This window comes from Mesocricetus auratus, unplaced genomic scaffold, assembly GCF_017639785.1.
Source record: "Mesocricetus auratus isolate SY011 unplaced genomic scaffold, BCM_Maur_2.0 Super-Scaffold_100046, whole genome shotgun sequence".
NCBI lineage: Eukaryota > Metazoa > Chordata > Mammalia > Rodentia > Cricetidae > Mesocricetus > Mesocricetus auratus.
In genome coordinates this window covers 4,243,746-4,268,283 of record NW_024429223.1, presented here as the reverse complement: position 1 = coordinate 4,268,283, position 24,538 = coordinate 4,243,746, and the positions used below count along the sequence as shown (strand labels likewise).

At 52.5% G+C, this 24,538-nt stretch overlaps 1 protein-coding gene across 3 annotated transcripts; it reads right to left on the bottom strand.

The window, feature by feature from the left end:
- Positions 1 to 67: 67 nt before the first annotated feature.
- Positions 68 to 24,311, bottom strand: Slc7a9 (solute carrier family 7 member 9). Of its 3 annotated transcripts, XM_021233915.2 has the most exons (15): positions 23,983 to 24,311; positions 23,696 to 23,779; positions 23,180 to 23,291; positions 20,166 to 20,313; positions 19,652 to 19,894; positions 19,149 to 19,274; positions 18,637 to 18,736; positions 17,778 to 17,822; positions 17,140 to 17,263; positions 16,197 to 16,300; positions 7,182 to 7,278; positions 6,191 to 6,340; positions 3,668 to 3,842; positions 1,601 to 1,709; positions 68 to 945 (listed from the first exon to the last, which is right to left on the bottom strand). In XM_021233915.2, exons 3-14 carry the CDS (start codon positions 23,264 to 23,266, stop codon positions 1,645 to 1,647), a joined length of 1,464 nt encoding a protein of 487 aa, XP_021089574.1. In that variant the 5' UTR covers positions 23,267 to 23,291; positions 23,696 to 23,779; positions 23,983 to 24,311; the 3' UTR covers positions 68 to 945; positions 1,601 to 1,644. The 3 variants fall into 3 exon arrangements, with proteins under 3 accessions (XP_021089574.1, XP_005081825.1, XP_012977203.1); XM_005081768.4 differs by having other exon boundaries at positions 68 to 1,709; XM_013121749.3 differs by having other exon boundaries at positions 68 to 1,709; positions 23,696 to 23,761.
- Positions 24,312 to 24,538: the final 227 nt, after the last annotated feature.

Sequence of the window (24,538 nt, the reverse complement as noted above, 5' to 3'; positions counted from 1 at the left end):
CAGTCCTGTGCCTTAGCATTTCTCTGAGTTTCTCCAGGGTGAAGGGGGCATGGACGAAACAGCACTGTTGAGTGACTGCCCCGAGAATTTATTCCTTTTTACATCAGAACGCACAGCGAAGATGGGCATGGTGGCCCAAGCCCGTAACCCAGAATTGAGAGGTAGAAACAAGAGGACCGGGAGTTTCGGGTCAGCCTGGGCTATGTAAGACTCAATGTCATAAAACTGAAGAAAATAGAAAAAACACAGATGTCCAGCCTTCCGTAGTCCCCAGTAGTGACCGCTGCATGGCCTGGAGTAACCTCCTGGCTCACGGGGCCCGGGCTGGTTCTTGGTTTTCTTGCCTGTAAGATAAGACCTGAGCATATGCGGCACAGGAGTCCAGGGGTTTGTAGGGTGGGCACCTGGCTTTCCCGTCAACTGTGAAGAGGGTCAGAGGCTGTCCAGCCTGGGCAGCTGCCAGGAACACATCCTTCCTGCTGCGGTGACGCTCACAGTGGCCACAGAGCAGGGTGGCTCTTGGGACAACAGAAAGCGTGGCATCTTGCTGTGACAATTCAGCTGTGGGGCTGGCTTTGTCCACTTGTACAGATGTGGGCCGGTGACGGCCATGGTGGCACCGGGTACACCGAGTGTCAGGCTGTCTCAGCAGATCCAGGGAAATTGTGGGGACAGAGCTCTGTTTAAATCGTTTCTTTTCAGATGGTCAGACTTGCCAATATTTAAACCTCTGAGCAACACTTTTGCACATAGGAGGCTGACTATGCAAACAATCAGCTCTTGCTTTTCTGTATCATATGAAAATGTACCGAGTGGGGTAACCTTCTGAAATGTGAGGTGGAAATCCTTGAGTCTGTGCTCTAGAATGGCTCCTATATGATATGAGTGTCCTTGTCAATAAAGTTCCAGTGTCCTTACAGCAATGTCATTGTTTGAAGCAGTTTGCTGTGTGTCAAACGCAAAGTGACATTTTATTCACACTTTGTAGAAAGCAAAAATGCCAGTGAAGGCAGTGAGCTGGGTGATGCTGACACCAATGGGGTTCCCTAGGACAGTGGCAAAGGGCACAGACCAGCTGTGCAGAGAGGAGGAGCAGCATAAAAACGCATTTCAAACCCCTGCCAGTGACCTGTGCTGAGCAGAGCAGAAAAAGCAGCTTGGTATGGGTGTTTAGGGACTGCCTGTGGTTACTGTGTCTGCTGAGCATGTGCTGATTCCAGTGCAATGCACTGTCATGGGGACGCTCGGTCAGTGTGGTGACTTCACTGTCATGGAGACGCTGCTCTGCAGCCTTCCCTGGCCACCAGTCCTCTGGTGACACCTCCTGATAATGTGTGGATTTTTGTTCTTTGGTTTTGAGCCCGGGTCCTGGCTGGCCTGGAACTCACTGTGTAGACCAGGCTGGTCTCAGAGTCGCAGAGCTCCACCTGCTTTTGCCTGTTGAGCTAGCACTCCTGATAACTTCTAAAAACATCTCTTCCTCCATTTAAGACCCTTAACTCACAGAATTAAGGATAGCTAAAAATACTAAACATATATCTGGATACATGTTTTCATTAAGAAAAACACCAGCAAGAAATAACCACAAATAATTGCTTACAAAAATAAATTGATTGCAGCTTTGGGCTATGCGTGATGGACTTTTTATTCCGGGTCCTTCTCTGGCGGGACAACTTCCATCAGCAACTGCAGATGCTTGGTGACCGGCCCTAGGACAGAAGCCACAGCATAAACGCGGTTAGAACAGTGTGGTCCCGGGCTTTGCTGTTCTGACCCTGTGCACTGAGGGACAACTGATGTTCACGGTCACTCAGAACTGCCCTGGTCCCTTCATCAGTTTTTCAGACGTTGGTTATTTCCTACCAAGAAACCGAGAACTCGATGTTTTATATTCTCCCCAGCAATGTACACTGCGGGGGGGGGGGGGGGGGACATGACCCAATTGTGTGTATTTGTGCACTAGGAAGCCAAAGTAACCAGGACTAATTTTGTTTAAAATACACAATTGTTGGTTTTTTTTTTTTTCCATCACCTTAAGCCACATCAACGTTTTTTGTGCTTTGTTTGAGACAGGCTTTTGCTGGGTAGCCCAGGCTGGCCTCAAACACATGGGCCCCAGCTTCTGCCTCCCGAGAGCTGTGGCTAGAGGCGTTTGTCATCATGCCCTAACAGCTCTCAGACTGAGAAACTTGGTTCTCCAGATTGCCAGTTACCGTATCCGCATGGCCAACTGCAACGTCACTCTGATAGCCCCGTGCCTTTCTGCGGCCTCAACTGTCTCAGAAGAGGCTAGGCACTAGTGATCTCAGGAAAGGGGAAGACCACAGTTCCCTTTGGTCAACAAGAAGTAAATTCTCCTTAATTCTTAGGCCGCTGAGAGGTGAGTGAGGTACCAGCTTTCACAGGTGAGTGAGTGTGGGCAGAGGGTCTGGCATCCCCACCTGTGGTCTGCTTGGCTCCATCCTGAGTCCCTGTGTAAGGGACAGGTGTGTGTGTCCGTGACATGGGAAGGCTGGAGGAGCATTCTACTTAAAAGGCAGTTTTCTTTCTGTTTCTCCTGGAATGGGGCCTCTCTGTGTAGCCCCTACCTCAGCCTCAGGGTTGGGAATGCAGGCCCACCCTGAGCCCAGCTGCAAGAATGGTTTTTAGTCACACTCAGTTAACACCAAGTAGCTGTGACACCCCACACCCTGCGCTGGGCCCAGGATTAAAGTGTACAGCCCAAACCCTGTCTGTAAGGGACACACCATACAGGGAGACATGGCAGGTCCCATCACCACCCAATGAAGCTCAGGAGTTTGTTACAACTGAATCTGCTTCACAGCAAAACAGCCCCTGACTGTGATATCGTTAGACTTTAAGGTGCAGCTGAGTTCAGTGACACACCTATAACCCAGCACTAGGGAGACTGAGGCAAGGAGACCCACAGTGGAAGGGCCAGCCTAGGCCACATAGTGAGACCCTGTCAGAACACAAAACCGGGTATAGTTCAGTCTACCTGGCACCGTACTTTCTGTTTAGAAATGAGAAAGTTAATTTAACTAGCTTTTTAAAACACTCGTCTGCTGGGCGTTGTGACACACAAATCCTAGCACTTGGAGGCAGAAGCAGGCAGATCTCTGCGAGTTCAAGGCCAGCCTGGTCTACAAAGTGAGTTCCAGGACAGCCAGGGCTGTTACAGAGAAACCGTGTCTCCAAAAAAGCAAAACAAACCACTTATCCAAACAACTGAGGATCAGGACAGCAGAGCACAGACTGTGGCCTGGGTGTGGGGGGCTCGGGCCCTCATCCTCTACCTGGTTCTAGCTATCACTTTGGAGTGTCTCTGGGCTGCCACTGAGCCTCTTAGATGTCTGCCAAGGTCTCTCAAAAAGCAGTAACCAGCGCTACACCGATGTCCTGCCCCAAGACAGCAGAAGACGGTGCTCTGGGAAGACACCGTCTGATGAGACTCTATCGATGATTCTGAACTGCATCCTCAGGGCTGGTCTTGATGGGACGTTATCAATTAATGCGCATTGTGCAATGCAACAGAACACGGTTATAGTTAATTGATGGGAACAGAGGACACCAGCGAGGGATCCCGAGGGTGCCGCCAGGGAAAGTGCAGTCCTGAAGAGGAAGTGTGTTGAGCCGGAGTGAAAGGACCCTCACGGCGAATACTTACGGGAGATCCTCTGGGCCCATCCGAACTTGTAGTGAACGAAGAGGAAGTAGAAGATAAGTCCGCTGAGTATGAACAGCACGCAGTAGAGATACTCCCAGGCTGGCTTACTGATGATTGGGGCCAACACCAGGAAGACAGAAACGAGAATCACAAAGATGGGGATGACGATGGGCACCTGTGGGCAGAGCATCGGCACGTCAGCCTGGCGCTGCGCGGCGCCCTTTGACACTGAGAGTCACTGCGCGGTTTCCTTTGACACTGAGAGACACTGCGCGGTTCCCTTTGACACTGTCAGGAACACAGCAAATGCCCAGAGCAACCTGGCCCATCCTTTCACCAGCTCCAGCCTCGCCTCGCCCCTGCTAGAACATAACGCAGCAGACCCTTCGTTTGAACTACAGGAAAGTGGCATGCCTAGCAGACGAAGGCTCCCTGCTCTGGACTTACACACACACACACACACACACACACACACACACACACACACACACACCGCCCTCCCCCCCCAACCTGCCCTGTCCCATCACAGACAGCACCCCCCCCACCTGCCCTGTCCCATCACAGACAGGAGAACCTGGATAACTGATGGCCTGCCGTGGCTGGCTCTGGCTTTGTGTGACACTTTCCTCCACGCGTTAACTCAGATTTCCTGCAAGCAGGTGGTCAGAGGAGGCGGAGGAGCACACCCCTAACTGTCCGTGCCCTTGATGGGGGCCGGCGTGAGCTCCGGCCCAGGCTGGTCTTCACCTCGCTTTAGTCCTCAGACCTCCAGTTGCTTGTCCGAGTGCGGGCCTGGGCCTGACGCAGACCGAGGGAGGCGTTCTCACCCCTCGTTACTGTGCTTGATTCTGTTCTCTCCTGCAGCTCTGTGAGCACTGTTGCTGGGAAGTTAGTGAGGCGGCTCCCGAGCTGCCATCTCAGGGTTGTGAATTCTGGCTTTTAGCAATACATTGTCTTCTTTGAGTCTTTGTCTTAAGTGATGCTTTGAGTTGAGGTGTTTGTCTGATAAAATCACAATCTATTTTCTATTTATTAATTTGCCTGATGTGGTGGTTTGAAAGAAAATGGCCCCAAAAGGAGTGTCACTATTAGGAGGTGTGGCCGTGTTAGAGAAGGTACGGCCTTGTTGGAGGAAGTGTGTCACTGTGGAGGCTGGCTCCGAGGTCTAATATATGCTCAAGCCACACCCAGTGAAGCAGTTCACTTCCTGTTGCCTTTGGATCAAGATGTAGGATTCTCAGCTCCAGCGGTGTCTGCCTGCATGCCGCCGTCCTCATGAGGGAGTAAGCCTCCGGCTGTCAGCTGCCATCTCAGCGAGGTGTTTCCCTCTGTAAGAGCTGCCGAGCTCATGGTGTCTCTTCACAGCAACAGAAACTTTAACTGAGATCTCTCTCCCCTCCCCCCCGTCTGTACCTCCGTCCACCAAGGCATCTCTGAAGCTCCGTAACTACCAGAAAACACGTGTGTTGCCTCCAGGAGCTCTGGCCTTCCCCTTGGAGCGTGGGCTGCTGTCGTCTGGATACTGGGGTTCCCCCCACAGCATCCTCCCCAGGGATGCGCAGCTTTCAGAGTCGTCGGCTTCCCTTTCTGCCGGGGACTCCTCCTCTTCCTGCGTCAGAACTCTCTGTGTGGCTTACTCCTTTTCTTCGGAACGCTTGTCATTTTCCCTGGCACTTTGCCCCCCCAGTTGCTGGCCCCTTGCGTACTTCTTTGCTGCTGTGCGCCTTCTTGGATGTGTTTTGATGCTCGGGTGTGACGCAGTCAGTCTCCTTGGGGCGTCCTCCCCAGCTGGGCGCTGACACTCTTCTATACTTTCCGTGTCCAGCAGCTCCCGTCTTCCATGGTTCTGGAAACGTCTCTTTGTGGGGGATTCCTAAGACCCTGAGGGGCGATGCTTGCCCCATTGCTCTCCCACTCCCACTAGGGGGCCCCAGACCATCCCACTGGGGTCCCACCCAGTGGGCCCCTCCTAAAGCACGTGGGTCCTGGCAACCGGTGCTTCTACCCCAGTCTGGTGCTGATGACATTGGCGGTGAGGTTTTCACTTCGCCACTCTGTCACTCTCCCTGTTCTTGGTGGGGGTTTGAGAACTTATCCTGCCACCATGATCTCGCCTGCAGGAGATGCTAAGTGAACCCTAGATGTGGAGGTGGGAAACAGCTGAGAAGGCACCAAGACCGTGGCGCGACTCTAAGCAATGGCGGCAATGGAGCGCCCCCTACCGTGCTCCTGGCTACTGCAGCCCTCCCTCTTTTCTTAGATCCGTGCTTATCCATTTCCAGAGGCAGAAAGGAATGTGGTCGCTGGGCCGCCTTCCTCTTGTGTGTAGGCACGCGTCAGCACATCAGCCATGGTGTGGGAGGACCAAAGCCCTCTGAGCACGCACACAGCTGGGACCGGGGCTGGCTCCAAAGTCCCCATCAGCGTGGGAGCGTGTCAGAGCTGGGCAGAGGTGGGGCACGACCCCCCCTACGGCCCATACGCAAGTGCCAAAGCTGCTGCGACAGTCAGACACAGACTCACCTTGATGGGCCTTTCCAGGTCTTTCCTCGTGAATCTCATCACAACGAGCCCTAGGAATGTCATCCCGTAAAACAGCCATGCAGCAAAGCTGAAATAGTTGACTAAGGAGTTGATGTCACCAGGGATGATGTAAATGGTGGCTATGATACCCTAGTAGGAAGAAGAGGGACATTTTAGGTCATCGGTGCGCACAGACACTGTCCTTGTCGTCACAGAAGACAGGAGCAGCAGCCTGGCTGACTATGAGGGCGGGACAACTTTTGAGTCTATGAAGTTGTGCCTTTTGCATATGTATGCTCTCACACTCATGTGCGTGCACGCACGTGTGCACACACAATCTTTCTCTCTAGCCCAGGCTAGCCTGAAACTTGTGATCTTCCTGCCTCAGCCTCCTCCCTGAGTGCTGGGATTACAGATATAGACCATCGTGTCTGACCTAAAGTCATGATGTTAAGAAGAAACAATAGACAATATATATACATATATACACACGCATACACATATACATACACATTTTGTATGCCAGTCTCTCATAAGGATGCCTTTAACTTGGGGAGGTTTTTCATCATGGGTAGGCACCTGATGAAATTCAGGTCTGGCTGCGACTGCATTTGTAGCCTGGTCCTGAACCAGGGATCCCGGTTTCTGGGGCTGTTGGTTCATTTTCAGAGTGAGTGGGGAAATGGACCTGTGTCGTCCTCTGGCCCTGAGAAACCACAGCCAAGTTAACGAGCTGAAGTCAGAGGCCGTTAGCCACCATGAAGTTCCTTATCCCCTGCCCTGGGGCTGCGGGCCTTCATATCACATGTGTCAGAACAGATAAGTACATATGTGTAAGACGTGAACTTGGAAGAGGCTGGGTTGCGGCAGGGAATGAGCGGCCCGGCTCGCTCGGAAAGGGCTGGGCTCAGGGGCACGGGTCTACACCGTCTCCTGCAGAGAGGCCTCTGCTTCCTAGCTGCTGCTGCCATCAGGTCGAGCTCGTACTTACATAAAATATGAGGGCAGGGGCGGGCGTGAGGCGCTTGACGCTGATGTACGAGAGCACTTTAAGCATGTGGCCTTCTCGGCCTGCCACATAGATGAGTCTGAAAGAACAATGCGGGGAAGCAATGAGGACACATGTGACGTGAGACACCTCTGCGGTCACCAGAGGACACTAGCGTGTCCTCCGTAGGGGCTGGAGGGCCGGGTGTGGTAACCGCAGCTGTGAGGAACTCCTCCCGGTACTATGGAAGTCTTTAGGGCAAGGCAAGGGTAGACACGGTTATGAGTAGATACTTGCTCGGCCCCCAAAAGATTTGCAAGAAGGAAAAAAAATGTAAATTAGTCCAGGGCGTGGAGCCCTAGGGCCAGGAGGCAAACACATCCTAGTTCCTGGGGTCTCCATGTTCTAAAGGCACAAGTGACAGACCCCTCCCCAGATTCCCATCCAGCAAGCAAATGGTGTAAAATGTGCAGCAGAGGAACAGGAAAGATCTAAAATACATAAAGTTGCCATGCTCAAGAATTTCAGAGCACTTGCTGACCTTACAGGGGACTCGGTTCAGTTTCCAGTCCCATGCAGGTGACATAACCGCGTGACTCTAGTTCGAGGGAATCTGACGCCTTTGGCACCCACGCTCACAGAAAAAAATAAAACGGGGGTGGTGGGGGGACAGCTGTAGAGATGGCTCAGTAGTTAAAGGGTACGCACTGCCCCTGCACAAGACCCAGCTTGAACTGCCAGCAGGCATGCTGAGTCACAGCTGCAGTGACTCCAGCCTCAGGGGCCCCGATGCCTGCTGTCCCAAGGCTGCCCTACTCACATGCACACGCTAACACACAGGCAGGCACACAGACTGCAACTTGACAGTAAAAATCTAAGCGAAATATTTCTCAAGTATTTATGTCAATAAAGACTACAACCACTAGCTACATTGTAACACTGTAATAAAATCACACAGGCGGAAGACATCTACCCAGAACGCCTTGGCTGGCAGCCTCTTTGAAAGGCAGCCGTGATTTAGGGAGAGGTACTAACTACATAAGGGCACATGCTTCGTTAAGTCTTTTGATAGGAATGTCTACAACATAATTCCATGGTTTTGTAAGCAACTAAGAAAATCACACAGGGCTTGTTTAATGCACTGGTCCTTTTTCCTTCATTGCTCCAGAGCGTATGCTGAGCACCGTCCTGCCCCTGAGCCGAGTCCCAGTCAATACTGCCGCTCTAACATCATAAACATGGATCTGCTTCTCCCTCCCAAATACACCATTGGGTACCAAGTTAAAATTTATGTCAGCTGATGCTTGGGGTTCTGCAGTCTAAACTTATAGATTTTATGCTAACAAAAAAATTTTGTAAATGCTACAAGTTTATTTAGATTGTAGAACAGTAGCAACTGTAGCTTAGAGAGAAAAAAATCCTTTCAGTTGAAAACCAGGATCTTGTCAGGTGGTGGCAGCAGTGCACACTTTCAATCCCAGCACTCAGGAGGCAGAGGCAGGCGGATCTCTCTGAGTTCGAGGTTAGACTGGTCTATGGAGCAAGTTCCCAGACAGCCAGGGCTACACAGAGAAACCCTGTCTTGAAAAACCAAAAACTAAAATAGGTGAATAAAAAACAAGTTACTGTGTGAGCTAGGAATTCTATTCCTAGGAATTTAACCAAGATGAAAATGTGCTCCACATCAAAAAGCACACACATGAAAAATACATAGATGAAGGGTCATAATATTATACTTCCCAGCCCAAAATGGAAATAACGCCAAAGTTCAACCGGTGATACACAAACTGTTTACCACACAAGGGTGTACTATTACACAAGGGAAAGAAACTGACTGGTGCGCCATGAGAGCCAGTTACAAATGCCCCTGAGAGGAAAGACCTGGAGCCCACACTGTTATTGAAGCAGGTCTACCCAAGGTTAGACAGAAGGAGCAACAGACATCCGGTGTGAGGAAACTCTTAGTGTCGGGGTATATTTCAGAACTAGTTACAGACGATGCCTGCATGACTATATTTACCACAAGTAATAACAACACAGAAAGTCTCAGGGAACTCATAATCTTATTTGAAAATCAGTTGTGGTGGTTCACACCCTTAATCCCAGCACTGGGGAGAGGGCAGATGCAGGCGGATCTCTGTGAGTTTGAGGGTAGCCTGGTCTGCAGAGTGAGTTGCAGGCCAGCTAGGGCTGCAAAGTAAGACTCTTAGAATATTTGTACATATTTTACACTGCCAAGAAACTATTGGAAAATGATATTTAAAACCTAAATGTCATAGTGGCATGAAAAAATATGCAGTGCTTTGGAATAAGTATGACAAGTTGTTCAAGAACTGTATACTGAAAACTCAAAAAAAAAATGGGGGTGGGGTGGATCACAGTCCACGCCCATGAGTTGAAAGAGAACTCATGGGCACAAAATGTCAGTCTCCCGCTGTGTATTGACAGAGGCAAGAGAGAAACACCAGTTCCTGTATAACAGGAATCCCATGGAAATAACAGTACATTTCTCAACAGCAATTTTAAAAGTCAGAAGGACCTGCCAAGACTGCCTCGTGGGTAAAGGGCCCCGCGGCCAAGCCTGTCAACCAGAGCTCCATCCCAGGAACCCATATGATGGAGAGAACCCTAACTCCCAAATATTGTCCTCTGGCCACCCCCCAACGTGCATGGGATGTGTATACCCACACTCAAGGCCCACAAGTGTAGTCTTTATGATGTGTGCACCACACTCAAGGCCGCAAGTGTAGTCTTCATGATGTGTGCACCACACTCAAGGCCCGCAAGTTTAGTCTTTATGAAGCCAGGAGGACCTGGAATGAGGCAGTTCAAGAACTGAGAGAGAATTGTCAGCCCACATCACATTACTGCACCCAGCATGGGTATACAGGTCATAATTGGAGAAGAAAAAGCTTCCTACAATGAAAACAGGCTGAAGGAATTCATGACCACTAAGCCGGCGCTACTAAAGATAACTTGAAGGAATTGTTCCAGCTGAAGTGAAAAAGCGTCCATGTGGCTATAGGAGAGGACGGTCCATGTTAGAATAACAAGATCAGGAAAACATCAAACACCACAAAACCAGGAAATGACAGGCATCAGCGCACCACCTCAGTAACAGAATATATAGGGTCTTAATTCACTGCTAAAAGACATAGCTAGCGTTGGGCGTTGGTGGCACACGCCTTTAATCCCAGCACTCGGGAGGCAGAGGCAGGTGGATCTCTGTGAGTTCGAGGCCAGCCTGGTCTACAGAGCAAGTACCAGGACAGCCTCCAAAACAATACAGAGAAACCCTGTCTCAAAAAAAAAAAAGACATAGCTAGCAGATTGAATCAAAAAGGGGATCATGGCTGGGTGTGGTGGTGCATACCTTTAACTCAGGAGGCAGAGGCAGGTGGTGTGAGTTCCAGGACAGCCAGGCAATGTAGAAATACCCTGTCTCAAATAGAGGAAAAGCAGGAATCATGCAACTGTTGCCTCTGAGAATGCATCTCACCATAAAAGACACATGATGCCTTAAGGTGAAGGATGGAAATGCTCTTCAAGCAAATGGTAGAGAAATCAGCAGGTGTTGCTGTTCTAATAACAAAACTAAAATCCGAAGGTCACAAAATACTAGGGAAGCCCATAAATCAACAAGAGAAAAACCACAGGGCAAACATAGACGTGTGGAGCTTAAACAACACACTACTGAATGGCAAATGAGGTTGTTGAAAAACTTAAAAATTCCTAACTTCAACACCACCGCGTTCACCAATTTATAAGTTATCCTAGCAAAAATACAGAAAAATACCTGAGTTAAATGGACTTACTATCTACAGACTATTCCATTCAATGGAGCAGAACACCTCAATGACACATGGAACTTTACTTAAAATGGACTACCTATTAGGACATAAAACAAGTCCTAGCAAATTCCGTCTGACCACAGCAGAAAGAGAAAACTATAAAACACACCCAAATGTATGGTGATTATACAACAACACAGTTAAATGATGAGTGGGAGTCATTGAAAAAATTAAAAACCACAAAAAATTCTAACATCAAAAAAAAAAGAAAAACCAGTATACTAAAGTCTACAGGATGCGATGAAGATATTCTGTAAGGGAAGCAGATGGCTCTAAATGCCCGCAATAAGAAACCAGAGAGAGCTGGGCAGGTGGCGCACACCTTTAATCCCAATACTTGGGGAAACGGGCAAGCAGATTTCTGAGTTTGAGGCCAGCCTGGTCTACAGATCAAGTTCCAAGACAGCCAGGGTTACCCGGAGAAATCCTGTCCCCAAAAAACAAAGAGAAAGAAAGAGACAAAGAAAACCCAGAGGGATGTTGGTGAGATGACTGGGCGGTTAAGAGCACTTCCTGCTCTACAGAGGACCTGGGTTTGGTTTCCAGCGCCTCACATGGTAGCTCACAGCCACCTGTAACTCTAGTTCCAAGGGATCGGCTACCGCTTCTCACCTCCGTGGGCTCCCGCATGCACACAATGTACATGCATACACTTAGGTGCACACGCACGCGCGCGCGCGCACACACACACACACACACACACACTTTATGATGCTAAAAAATACGCAGTGTAGAAAACACAACCCCCCTAACAAATAGCGAAGAAAACTAAATATCCATATGTGGAAGAATAAGACTAGATCCTTAACTCTTGCCTTACACAAAAATCAACTCCGTGGCGTGGCTAGGGAGGTGACTGAGGAGGTAAAATGATTTCTGGCAAGTTCGAGAACCAGGGTTTGGTCCCCAGCATCCGCATTAAAACAAAGCAGACATCAGTGGCGTAACAGAGGCATGACTGCTCCTGGGGTCACCGACCACTCTTACCGGACGAGAGGCCAATTCCACAGAAAGGAATCTATCCCTGACGCATTACGCCACTCTCCGCCTCTCCGCCTCAATCAGAGACGCTGCCCTCTGCAATAAACACGGGTGACCATGGAGCCCCAGGGCTGCTCCAGGTGCTCGGCGTGCTCAGCTCTCACCGGGCGGCTACACCACCACCCCTGAAAGTCCCGGGGAGTGGAAACAAGAATGCACCACCCGGAAGATAGGGAGGAAGGCCCACGCATGACGAGGCCAATTCAAAGGTGGCCTCGCAGCAGCCACTGGAGACTGCACCTGTCTGTCAACAGTCAGTCTCGGGTTGGGAAGGGACTCTTGCCTACCGATGGATCCTGTGGGAGGTGAAGACGTCACTATCAGTTAGACGGCCCTGGTGGGAACACACGGGTTGGGCGAGGGAACTGAAAGGGGTTTGGGTGGGGTTCAAAGGGTGTGAGAAAGTGACCGTAATTAAGATGAAATATGTAATGTATGAGATGGTAAAAAAAAAACAAATTAATAAATGCAGAGGGGGAAAAATGCTGGGCCTGTCACTCCAGTGAGAGAGGCGGGACAGGGACTGTCAACTCCAAGTGGATCAAAGGCCTTTATGTAAGACAGGAATCTTGGAAAACACTTCAAGAGACAGACTCAAGTAAGGGCTTTCTGAGGACTTCCAGCCTCTCAAGACTCAAGTAAGGGCTTTCTGAGGACTTCCAGCCTCTCAAGAAATAAAACTCAGGTTGATAAATGGGAAATAGCGAGACTCTGGCCTTCGGTGCAGCCAAGGAACGTAGTTATCCGGTGAAGAGGCAGCCCGTCATGGGGTGCAACCTTGGCCAGCCGTACATCTGACAGTGGGCTAACTAACCTCTACCGCACAGAAACCACTCAAGAATGACACTGGAAAACAAGTCATCAAAGCCCGGGCTAGCGAACAGAGCCCTCAGGAGGAGAAACACAAATAGCCAACAAACACTTTAAGACGTGCTCGATGCGCGTGGCTGGCCATCGAGACGGCTCATCGGGTAAAAACAATCGCTGTTGAGCCTAACAATGGGGTTTCGTTCCTGGGGCCCACACCGTGAGAGAACCAAGTCCTGAAAGCTGTACTTGGCGCAGCCGCGCCTGATGGGCACGGCAAATGCCATAAGGCCAGCACAGCTGCTTGACTAGAACCGGCAAAGCTAAGCTGTGTGGTGGCTGCCACGCCACTCTGGGTTTTGATCTCCGCCTGTTGCAATCTTGGGGGACTTTTAATATCTGTACAATTTGGGGATATCGGATTGATGGAAACTTTCTTATGATTCATTTATGACCTCTCCCGCGAGTACTGCTTCTAAGCTTCCCATGAAAGTCCCGAACACGCCGTCCCTCCCGCTTTTAGGGAGACGTCCTTATCTAGTTGAAGATCTGCCTTGCCCTTTGGAGGTGTGACACACACATAAAGAAGCCGGAGGTCTCTTTATGAGGCTGTAAAATAGTCGTGAAACACCTGTCCCTGTACTTACTCAAGATAATTAGAGCAAGGTAAACTTTAAGAGGTCAGCAAGATTTGGTGAGCTTGAGGAGTTGGCCACAGATCAGACTACAAGCCTCTTCCTAATGTACACACGGACAATTACATATACATATACATATACATACATACATAACATACATACATACATATATATATCTCAACAGGCTAGATTAGCTGAAGTTACCTCTGCCCTACTCAGGGACTTACAAAGACTGGAAAAGAGTGCTGTAAAAAGATGACAAAAGAATGATATGTCAGCCGGGCGTTGGTGGCGCACGCCTTTAATCCCAGCACTCGGGAGGCAGGGGCAGGAGGATCTCTGTGAGTCCGAGACCAGCCTGCTCTACAGAGTGAGTTCCAGGACAGCCTCCAAAACAATACAGAGAAAGTAAGCTCATGCATAGCCGCTGCGGTGTCATATGACCAAGAACAAAAGAATGTCAGGATTAGACACATAAACAAATTCTATAAAGACATAAAAAATAAGCATTGTGCCGGGCTTTGGTGGCACATGCCTTTAATCCCAGCACTCAGGAGGCGGAGGCAGGTGGATCTCTGTGAGTTCGAGGCCAGCCTGGTCTACAGAGCGAGTTCCAGGACAGCCTCCAAAGCAATACAGAGAAACCCTGTCTCGAAAAACCAAAAAAAAAAAAAAAAAGCATTGTATTATGCCAGGATTTGAATAATAAATACAACAACTTTGGCTTGAGGACTTTTCCTGGGCACTCTGGCCATTAAGAGTTAATAATACACTGCTTGAGACACAGCAGTCTGCCAAGACTGCTCAGAGATTTTTGTTCTGGCTGAGCATCCTTGAAGTCACAAACACTACCAGCCTGAAAACAGGCGGGGATCAATGAGTAAAAAAAAACGATTATAGAAGATAACTTTATCAATGATGATTAAACTTCGGGGAAAATGATTGCAAAAGATAACTGTTCTGTCACGGTTCATCAGTGACTAAAAGGCATGCAAGGGAAATGAAGCCCATGGACATCTTGAAACATCACGAATCTACCCCTGCTCACTGAATTCTGTATAAACAAACACTCTGGCTGCCAGTCAGTCAGGCTGCAAGACTCTCCCGGCCATCCCGCCTGGCTCACACTTCCCTTGACAACTGGGACCCGTCAACCGCCAAGGCTGGCCCCTGGCATGTACTGGCCTCTACATGTAGGCTACAGTACTTGCAAGCCCACAGATGCACAATTAAGTGTGATAAAAAAAAAACCAATTCCGTTTTAATATGAAAAGCAGCGTTCAGCATCATCAGCCTCTGAAAATTATTTTGAGATCCCATTCGCCGTAGTCGAGATGATGACTATCCGGAAAACTAATGTCAACAGATGCTGGCAAAGAGGGCTCATAGACCCTGCTGCCGAGGCGCGTTTACACCAACGGCTACCGCTACTTCAGCGACGCACATTTCAAAACGTCTAAGAACCGATGTGAACGGTTTCTCCAGAAGGAAACGATAAGTGTGGGGGGTGATGGGTGGGTTGCTCATTCTACAGACATGCAGGTATCGAAACACACTGCAGCTCAGAATCACACGCAGTTATCTGCCGATTAGAAAACAAAACTACGCCAGGTGCTGGGTGGTGGCAGCAGCGCATGCCTTAAATCCCAGCACTCGGGAGGCAGAGGCAGGCGGATCTCTGTGAGTTCGAGACCAGCCTGGTCTACAGAGTGAGTTCCAGGGCAGCCTCCAAAACAATACAGAGAAACCCTGTCTCGAAAAAACCTAAATAAATGAGATTTACACAGTAGTGCCAAGATCGAAGACTAGCCACAAGTGTTTTTCTCTCGTCTCTGTCTCCTTCCCCTCCCTCACCCCTTTCTTTCCTTCCTCCCTCGCGGGGGACAGGAACCTGGGACCCGGCGCACGCTCAGCAAGCAGTCCATCCGTGGCCTGAGCCCAAAAACGCTTTTGAAAAAGTCGGGGGCCAGGCCCTGTCCACGCTTCACTATAGCTTTTGGCAAGATTATTTTGTGGTGCTTGTCATTTTTAACATGTGATATTTGGCAGCACCACTTGGATAGTCCACTCGTTCAGAGCGCCACCCGGGGCAATGATGTGTTCCAGAATGTTCCCCACAGCAGTGTTCACACAAACAACTCACGCTCGGCCCATCCCACAGGCTTGGTTGGAGCCACGTGTCTCACGAGGGGAAAGAGCACGGCCGTTAACTGTCCACACTCGTGGGCTCTGGACGGTGGCAGACCACACCTGTCCACATGGCTAGTCCCACAGGCGTCCAGAGCTCCACAGAGCCAAGCTGCAGCAGAGACTGTGCCTGTATTAGCGTGCGTCAGAATGTTCAGGAAGGGTCACCGGGGAGAAAAATGCAACGCTGAAGCTGCCGTGCGGAAGCCAGGCCTTGTTCCCCTGGTGGCCCCTTCCTCTGCCTTGTCCTGAAGTGGGCGGCTTACCGCCCAGGCCCACTGAGCTGCAGGAAGCCATGACATCTCCACCCCTCGGCCTCTTCATCCTCATCTAGTCTTCAGAGCTCGCGCATGCGAGCCCAGCATGCTCTGGGCTCAGCCCCCGCGTGGGGCCTAACCTGGCAGAGCCCTAAGCGTGCAGGGGGTGCGTGCCCCCCCCATGACTTGGTTGTCCCCTGCCCGCCCTGAGAGAGTGACAGGGTGGCGGCGCCCTACCTGCCCGCCGTAAAGCAGGTCCCGTTGGCAGCGCCGATGGTCGAGAAGGCCACAAAAAGTGGGACTACCCAAGATGCTGGGTACAGAACGCGGTCTCCAAAGGTCTAGAGAGAAGAGCAGGGCGCAACCCTGAGGGCCGTCACTGGGCACCACGTCCCCAGGCCACTTCACGGCCCTCGGCCTTTGGGGCCCTCTACCGGACACGTGTGAGAAGCCTTGGGGCAGCCCAGGCTCTGGCGGCCAACGGGAGCTGCCACCCCCTGCCCACCCCCTGGCCATCATTCTCCATCACCTCACTTCAGGCCCTACCTCATCAAACGCACCTCACTTTCAAACTCTACCTCATCTTACCTCACTCTACCTCATCAAACGCACCTCATCAAACTCATCTCACTTTCAAACTCTACCTCATCTTACCTCACTCTACCTCATCAAACGCACCTCACTTTCAAACTCTTACCTCACTCTACCTCATCAAACGCACCTCATCAAACTCATCTCACTTTCAAACTCTACCTCATCTTACCTCACTCTACCTCATCAAACGCACCTCCTGGCACCTCCTGAACATACCTCATGTTTCGTATTTCTTGGCCCTAACTCACCTCACTTCCTGGCTCTCCCTCTCCTCAATAACCTCACTTCCTGGCTCTCCCTCTCCTCAATAACCTCACTTCCTGGCTCTCCCTCTCCTCCATCACCTCACGTCCAGGCTCTCCCTCTCCTCCATCACCTCACGTCCAGGCTCTCCCTCTCCTCCATCACCTCACATCCTGGCTCTACCTCTCCTCCATCACCTCAGCCCCCCAGTGTTGGCGACCTTGCCCACCGCCCACGCCCCCCCCCCGCCTCGCCTTAGCTGAGGACCTAAGTCTCTCTGCTCTCCAAGTCTCCCTCCTCTCACAGGTCACTGCCCCACCCCACCCCGGCCCCCAAAACTGACCACGGCCACGGCCTGGGACTGCAGGAGCTCCGTGGGGGTCATCACGGTGAAGTAGGAGACATTCATGAGGATGTAGCACACCCCCACCAGAGGGATCCCGATGATGATGGCCATGGGCAGGTTTCTGAGGGACAAAGACACGGGGGTGGGGGGTGGAGGGGTCCACAGTCCCGCCAGAGCATCCCGTGAAACGGGTGAGGCGGGCGTGTCCTCCCGGCAGCCCTGCCTCCGCTCTGCAGCACACAGGTCCCTCCTGGGGCCACGGGGGGGGGGGGGAGGTCTGTGGGTGAAGCAGCCCCAGCAATGGCGGGCGAGCGGCATCCCCCCACCCCCGGGGCTGGAGAAACCGGGCGGTTTAAGGCAGAGTAAGACCGAGAGATAAAGGAGGCCAGAGTGATCCCCCCCTTTCAACCGCCAACCATGCCACTGCCCAGCACGGGACAAGGAGCAGGTGGGGTACCGCGGTTCACTCAGCATGCCCACGGGGGGGCATGGGGGGGCTGAGGATCCACTGTGTGCAAAAGAAGCAGGAAGAGAGAAAACTACGATGTGGGAGCACCACCTCCCCGCTGTGGGAGCACCACCTCCCCCCCGTGGGAGCACCACCACCTCCTGCCCCCGGGGGCAACTGCTCTCACCTGTAGGGGTTTCTAAGCTCTTCAGTGATGTAGTTGAGTTGATTCCTGGACAAAGGAAAGGGGGAGGGGTGACCACTGCGGCCCGCCCCTTGGCTCCCTTGGCCGAGCTTGTGGCTCATCTTAAGACAGCTCAAGTGTCCAGAGTGTCTGCCTAGCGTCCTCCCCCAGTGAGGTTCCCTCGATGGGATGTTTCTCCTAGCGAGTGCAAAGCCCCCCCCGCCCCATCCCCAGCACTAAATATAGAGAGCAAAATAAAATAATGCAAGGGACTGTAAGCACTGGGGAAAAAAAAATAAGGTCACAAAGAGTGCCATTGTACACCGGTGCGGGGAAGCTTCTACCCCGTAAGGTCCTGGTGGTGACAGTGGGCTAGGTCTTCGTTCTCCGTGGGAGTCACGTGAGTTTTCAACAATAGTCAGGGTACTCGGTTGAAAAGAGAGGACAGAGGAAGCCTATGCGGGTGGCTGAGTGGCGCAGGGGGCAGGGCGGCGTCACCGGGGCCGCGGGGATGCATGCACAGCCCGGCTAAGGTTTGCAGGGCCGCGTGGAAGTGCAGAGCCTCTCCGTGCCACTCGGACGGGGTTGCCCCGGTAAAGATTCTAAGCGGGACTTCACCGAGCCCCCGTAGCCCAGGCTAGGAAGGGGACAAGCAGGGGTCTGAACCCCACGATCTCACCTCCAGCGTGGGAGGGACGCGGGGAGGTGAGGGTCTGGGCGCTTGGTGTAAAAGAGCTGTAAAGGGGAAGCTAAGGGTGCCATGAGCCCCGGGAAGGAGACGTCTTTGTTTTAGCTGTGGCAGCTGACATGAAAGCACCCTAAAGAACCACCGACAGGCTTGGGGTTCCCCCGGGGCGCTTACCACCCATCGTAGGCCCAGAGCCCGTTGTAAAACGCCAGGCTGATGGCGCCCACCGAGGTCTGCGCGCCCTCGAAAGAGTTCTGAAAGTTCTTCGTGTTTCCTGAAACGAAGCCAGACGGGGGAGGGTTTATGTCAGCGGCCGGCCCGGCTGATGAGGGTGTCGCCCATGAAAGGTGCTGGCACAGGCGCTGGGTGGAGCTCGCCCCACGTGCGCAAGGGTGCAGGACTCCCTGGGTAGAGCTCCCCATCTTATTAAAGGAGCCAAAACTACACGCAGCAGCACACGCCTGTCACCCCGGCACTCGGGATACCGAGACGTGGAGGCATTCCACCCTAGAGACATACCTGGGCTATCTAGCAAGTTCCTGTTATCAAAAAACAAGCAACCAGACGAACCACAAAAGAAAACCAACAGACAAGCACGAACACGTCAAACGTAGACCACGCAGGCTCACGGGCAAAGAAGCCACACTACGGGGCGCTGCCTGCCGCGCCACCCTGCTGCAGCTCACCTTGGGCCAGGAAGACCAGTCCACTGATGATGATGATGGCCACGATCACCAGCTTGGCCGCCGTGAAGACATTCTGGACGTAGCTCCCAAGTCGCACGCTCAGCGCGTTCACCGTAGTGATGAGCACTGGGGAGGCCCAAGTGGGGTAACATACGGTAGTCACGGTTTCCCCAGCCCCTCCCGAGCTCCTAGAAACCTCTTCTCTCTTCTTCCACCTCCCCCACAACCTCAGCGAAGGGAGCAAACTAAATAAGCTGGCCTCGGCGCCCTTAAGGTGCCCACAGGGTTGACCCTTGAAAATCCTGCGCAGTCCTGGGGCCGTGAAGGAGAGAGCAGCCAGGCTTGCTCAGCGCCTGCCAGGATAGCCAACCCCGGCCTGCTTCGCCAGGGCCTCTCTCCGGGTGGCGGAGAGAGAACCCGAACCAGAGTCCCGTCCCCACCCACCCACCCCACCCCCGAGCATCAACCGTGCACCTCCAGGGGCCTGGGGCTTGGTGACTCACAGATGGCAGCGGCAGCTAGGAGTTTCACGACCACGTTAGGGGGCTTGCAGCCCACGTAGAAGGCCGCGCACACGTACTCCGAAAAGCTGAGGCAAATGATGGCGAACGAGGAGGGCTTCATGACCATCAGGCTGGTCCAGGAGAAGAGGTAGGCGGGGATGGGGCCAAAGGCCTCCATCAGGTAGGGGTACTCGCCCCCGGACTTGGTGATCATTGTGCCAAGCTCTGCAAAGCACAGGGCTCCTGGAACACAGAAGAGGGAACCTCGCTGCTGAGGGTTCACCCTAGCCCCCTACGGGGTCCTCCTCGGGTGCTCACAATCCGAGTCGCCCACCGGACCGTTAGCGGCGTCCGGAGTCCACCCCTGACACCCGCTGGGAGGGGACGGAGGGGCGGGGTTATGAATCCCAACACTTTAGAAGGCTTTAAGTTGGGGAGCAGCCTTGGGTGCAAAAGTGTAAGCCTGTGCTTGTGGCTGGAACGGGAGGGGGAGGGAGGGGGTCGCTTCCGTTACCCAGCGTAGCCAGGATCCCACAGGCTGCCCAGATGATGAGGCAGGGCCCCACGGATTCTGTGTTGGCCAGCACAGACTTGGGGGAGATGAAGATCCCCGAGCCGATGATGGTGCCCACAATGATACAGATGCCGCTGAGAAGTCCCACCTGTGTGCGCAAGGATGGGGGTGATGCCGCCAGCCAGGAGCTCACAGGGACAGAGGTGACTGCCGCCCCCACCCACCCCACCCCCAAACCTCAGCGTGGCCACAACAACCCAAACGGGGGCATTTCAGGTCCCTTCCCCTGCATCGAGACCGCAGGACTGCCCCCATGTTTTAGCTAGTTATATGTTTTAGCTAGTTATACCCTATCACACCCATTTCACTGAGGGGGCCGGGGGAGCTAGGCGGAGAGCATGAAGGCAACCCTTAGCTTGGTTCCTGCCTCCCACGCAAACACTGACTCAGTCAACAAGCTTCTAGAAACGGCCTGGAGAAAAATGCCTCTTAGTTAGTCAGAGCAGAAATGAGTTCTGCAATGGGCAGGATGAGGGACACCAGGAATCCCTGGGGGAAAGCCCAGGCATGACTTTGCGGCCAGCCTAGGCCTCCTAGTGAAGCTCTCTTTAAAAAAGTAAGAGTGATACTTATTTACTGCCTTTGTGCCCTGTAAGTATCACTCTCATTGTTAATTAAAAAAAGAGCTGGCTGGCCGATAGCTAGACAGACAGAGGTTAGGCGGGACACGGACAGAAATAAAGCACAGGGAAGAAGGCAGGGAGGGAGTCTTGAGGAGACACAAAGAGAAGTAAGATGAACTTGCCATGTTAAAAAAAGAAAAAGGTACCGGCAGGCTGGAGAGACACCTCAGCCGTTAAAGGCTTGGCTCATGTGGCAGAGCGTGGATAGGAAATACAGGTTAATGTAAGTGTAAGAGCTCGTTAGTAACAAGCATAAGCTATCAGCCAAGCATTTATAATTAATAGCGCATCTCTGTGTGGTTATTTGGGAGCTGGCGGTCCCAACCCCCCCCCAAAAAAAACGCCCATGAGACAGAGAGAGAGAGAGGAGAGGAGACGAGAGAGAGAGAGAGAGAGAGAGAGAGAGAGAGAGAGAGAGAGAGAGAGAGAGAGAGACTGAGAAGGAGTTTTCCACACGATCAAAGACTCAGAGTCCCGGGCCAGAGGCACCAGAGAAGCAGCAGGAACCTCACTGGTGATGGCGACAGAGCTTCCTACAGCGACACTTCAGGTGTCCGAGCTTTCTAAGAAAAACAAAAACTAAACCCAGGAAAGCAGCCAGATGGCTCAGGCAGAAGGGGGCCCGGAGTTCAAGGTCTACTGGCTATTTAGTGAGTCTGAAGCTTTCCTACAAAAGAAAAGAAAAAAAAAATCTGCACATTTTTGTTTTGTCTAAATTTAATACCAACTAATGAGTCAAAAAAATTAAGTAAGAGTAAAAAAAAAAAAAAACCCCGAAGAAAAAGGCTGACTCAGGTCTGTACTCCATCCCACCGCCCAGGGCCCTGCGAACAACAAATAGACATGGGCAAGGTCAGCTCCCCTCCAGCTTTAGGCTGGGCAAGGCTGCCTGGGCTTCCTTTCCTTCCCAGCAACCCCCGCCCTCCACGCAGGGTATGTATGTGCTTGTCTCATGCCACCTGGAGGCCTCCGGAACCTTCCTCCTGCAGAGGGACTGGTAGTGTCCACTTAGCATGCAGCTGCCTGAGTGCAGGCCCCTGGGTTTGGGTGCCGGGTAGCTCCAGGGTCCTAAGGTCCCAAGAAGAAACTGCCCGAATCAGGACTCAGCGTCACTGCCCAACACCTGGCTGCTGGGGACAAAGACTCCATGCCGACCCCTGGTTGGGATAGACTCTTCCTCTATCAGGTCACAAAACTTCTCCAGTTCCTCCAGCTGCCAGGCAGTGGGTCCCGGTGGTCCCACCCGGACCTCAGCCCTCCCGTGTTGCCCTTGGGAGCCATCTGGACCCAGAGCCTATCTTGAGCAGCTCCGGGCCCGGCCTCTCTTCATCCATGAGCCTAAAAGGTCTCCTGACCCTCCCTGTCTGGTTCCCACTCCACCTACCTACATAACTGGGGCAGGCACGGGGTGGAGTGTCCATCCCCAATCTACCAAGCTCCTACCCTGGAACTCCCTACCCTCAGCCCCACCAGACGGCACTTCGGGGCATTGAGCCCGTGCCAACCTGTCAGCTCCTCACCGCTAGCTTGGGCTCTTTGGTACCACAGCTGCTGGGCTTATCTCAGCCGTACCCAGCACCACAGTGGGACAGAAGAGGACCAGCCGCTGTGAGGAGGCTAGAGTCCCAGAGGGAACCAGCCGCCAGAGGCGTCTCTGACCCCTTTTTTAGAAAAGATCGTTGGGCCGGGCGTTGGTGGCGCACGCCTTTAATCCCAGCGCTCGGGAGGCAGAGGCAGGCGGATCTCTGTGAGTTCGAGGCCGGGCTGGACCGACAGCCTCCAAAACAATACAGAGAAACCCTGTCTCGTAAAACCAAGAAACAAAAAAAGAAAAGACCGTTGGTTTACAGGCTCCCAGGGCCCTTGGGACAGACAGACTGCTGGCACGGACACACACACACAGACTCCAAGTGTGTGTATTCGTGCCCTTTGAAGGAGTTTGCTACATTCACTGGTGAGCGGTGACTACTTTACAATAGTCAGCCAGGGTGCTGGAGGGCCAGCTCTGCAGTTCAGAGTGAGTGCTGCTCTTGCAGAGGACCCGAGTTCGATCCCCAGCACCCACACGGTGGCTCATCACCACCTGTAGGTTACAGCTCCGAGACGATCGGACTGGAAAAAAAAAGATAAAGGGGAAAAAAATCACAGCCTGCCATCCCAACACTTAGCAGGCTGAGGCAGAAGGATCTTGAGTTCCAGGCCGGCCAGCCAGGGCTCCGTAGCATACCAGCCTTGGTTCAGTAAACAAACAAGCAGTCCTGTCCTTCAAGGGCCAGCAGGGCCAACGCTGGCGGGCACCGGTTGGCCGAGCCCAACCCTGCCACTTCCCACCTCTTTCTGGAGATTCGTGGCCTTGGGCTCATTGCTCTGGACGGATTTCTCATCCTCCCTCCGTCGCCTCAAGTTTGTCTCCTCCATCGTTCCCCACCGCTAGTCCCAGGGCCTGGAAGGAGAGAGTGTGTGTGGGCATGAGCTTCAGTGTGGGGGGGGGGGCACAAAGGGGAGGGAGCTTCCTCGAGGTCTCTCTTGTGCTTGGAGGTCTGGGTGGCTGAAACCAGCCCCAAAAGGAAGGAGCCGCCCCCCCTTCCCCCAGCAAAGCCCAGCCCTGGGTCCCCTGAGAACACCCTGCTCCACTCCAGGACAGAAGCCAGATGACAGGAATGCCATCCAGGCCACCCCAGTCCCATCCAGGCCACCCGAGTCCCTTCCAGTGTGATTTTGTGTGTCCTCCGCCCGCCCCCCCGCCAGTACATTTAAAATACACTCTACTTCGATGATCCCCCTGGGTCACTGTTTTTCAAAACTAAGAAGAGAACTGTTACGCGTAATATATGTAATAGCACACACCTGTACTCCTTGCACAAGGGAGGTAAATTCAAGGCCAGCCTGGGTGACCCAGCAAGTCAGGTCAACCTGGGACACATAGAAAGACTGTCAAAGGAAAAAAAAAAAAAAGGAAGGTAAATAAAATAAACCCAGATAGAAATATGCAGAATTGTCCCAAGGCAGGGAGGGTTTGCAGGAGTCAGCAGGCTCAAGGTACAGCTAGGTGATGGTGGTACCCTCTCTGAGTCTCTCTAACTTCTCTGCCTAGGCCCCCGGCAGGACAGACGTGGGCTTTCCCATCACCTTACCTTGACGATGCTCAGTCCGCTGACCACGGCCCAGCCCGCAACTGCAGGGCCAAATCCCGGGAAGGGCCATGTCTTGTGCCCAGGCGTGAAGGAAGCCAGAAGGTACAGAGGTCAACAAAGGTAATTATTAAACCCACCCACCCCCGTTTTTCCTTCTAAGCAAGAAAGCATAGATGGTTATCACGGAGCACAAAAGGGGCCAGACAAGCTCCTCCCAGAAATGTTCCGGTGTTGCTTATCTATGCCTAGACCATTTTTGTGGGAAAAAAAAAACCAGATCCCTCCAGATCGAGGGCTTCCTGTGAGGAGGACCTCTCCGCAGGAAAGGAGGCCGCTGCTCCTGTCTCTGGGGAATCATGACAGACAAACTTTGGAACCGGCCTCTTATTATCAGGCAACTCCTAAGTGCTGAGTCTGCAGCTTCTCTCTTCTTCCCCAGCTAGGAATTTCCTTCAGGGAGCCCTGGTGCCCAGAGGGAGTGGCAGGAGGCTGGGCAAGGCCCTTCCCATCGAAAGGGGAGCACTCACATCAGGTGCTCAGTTTCACCAGGACTCTC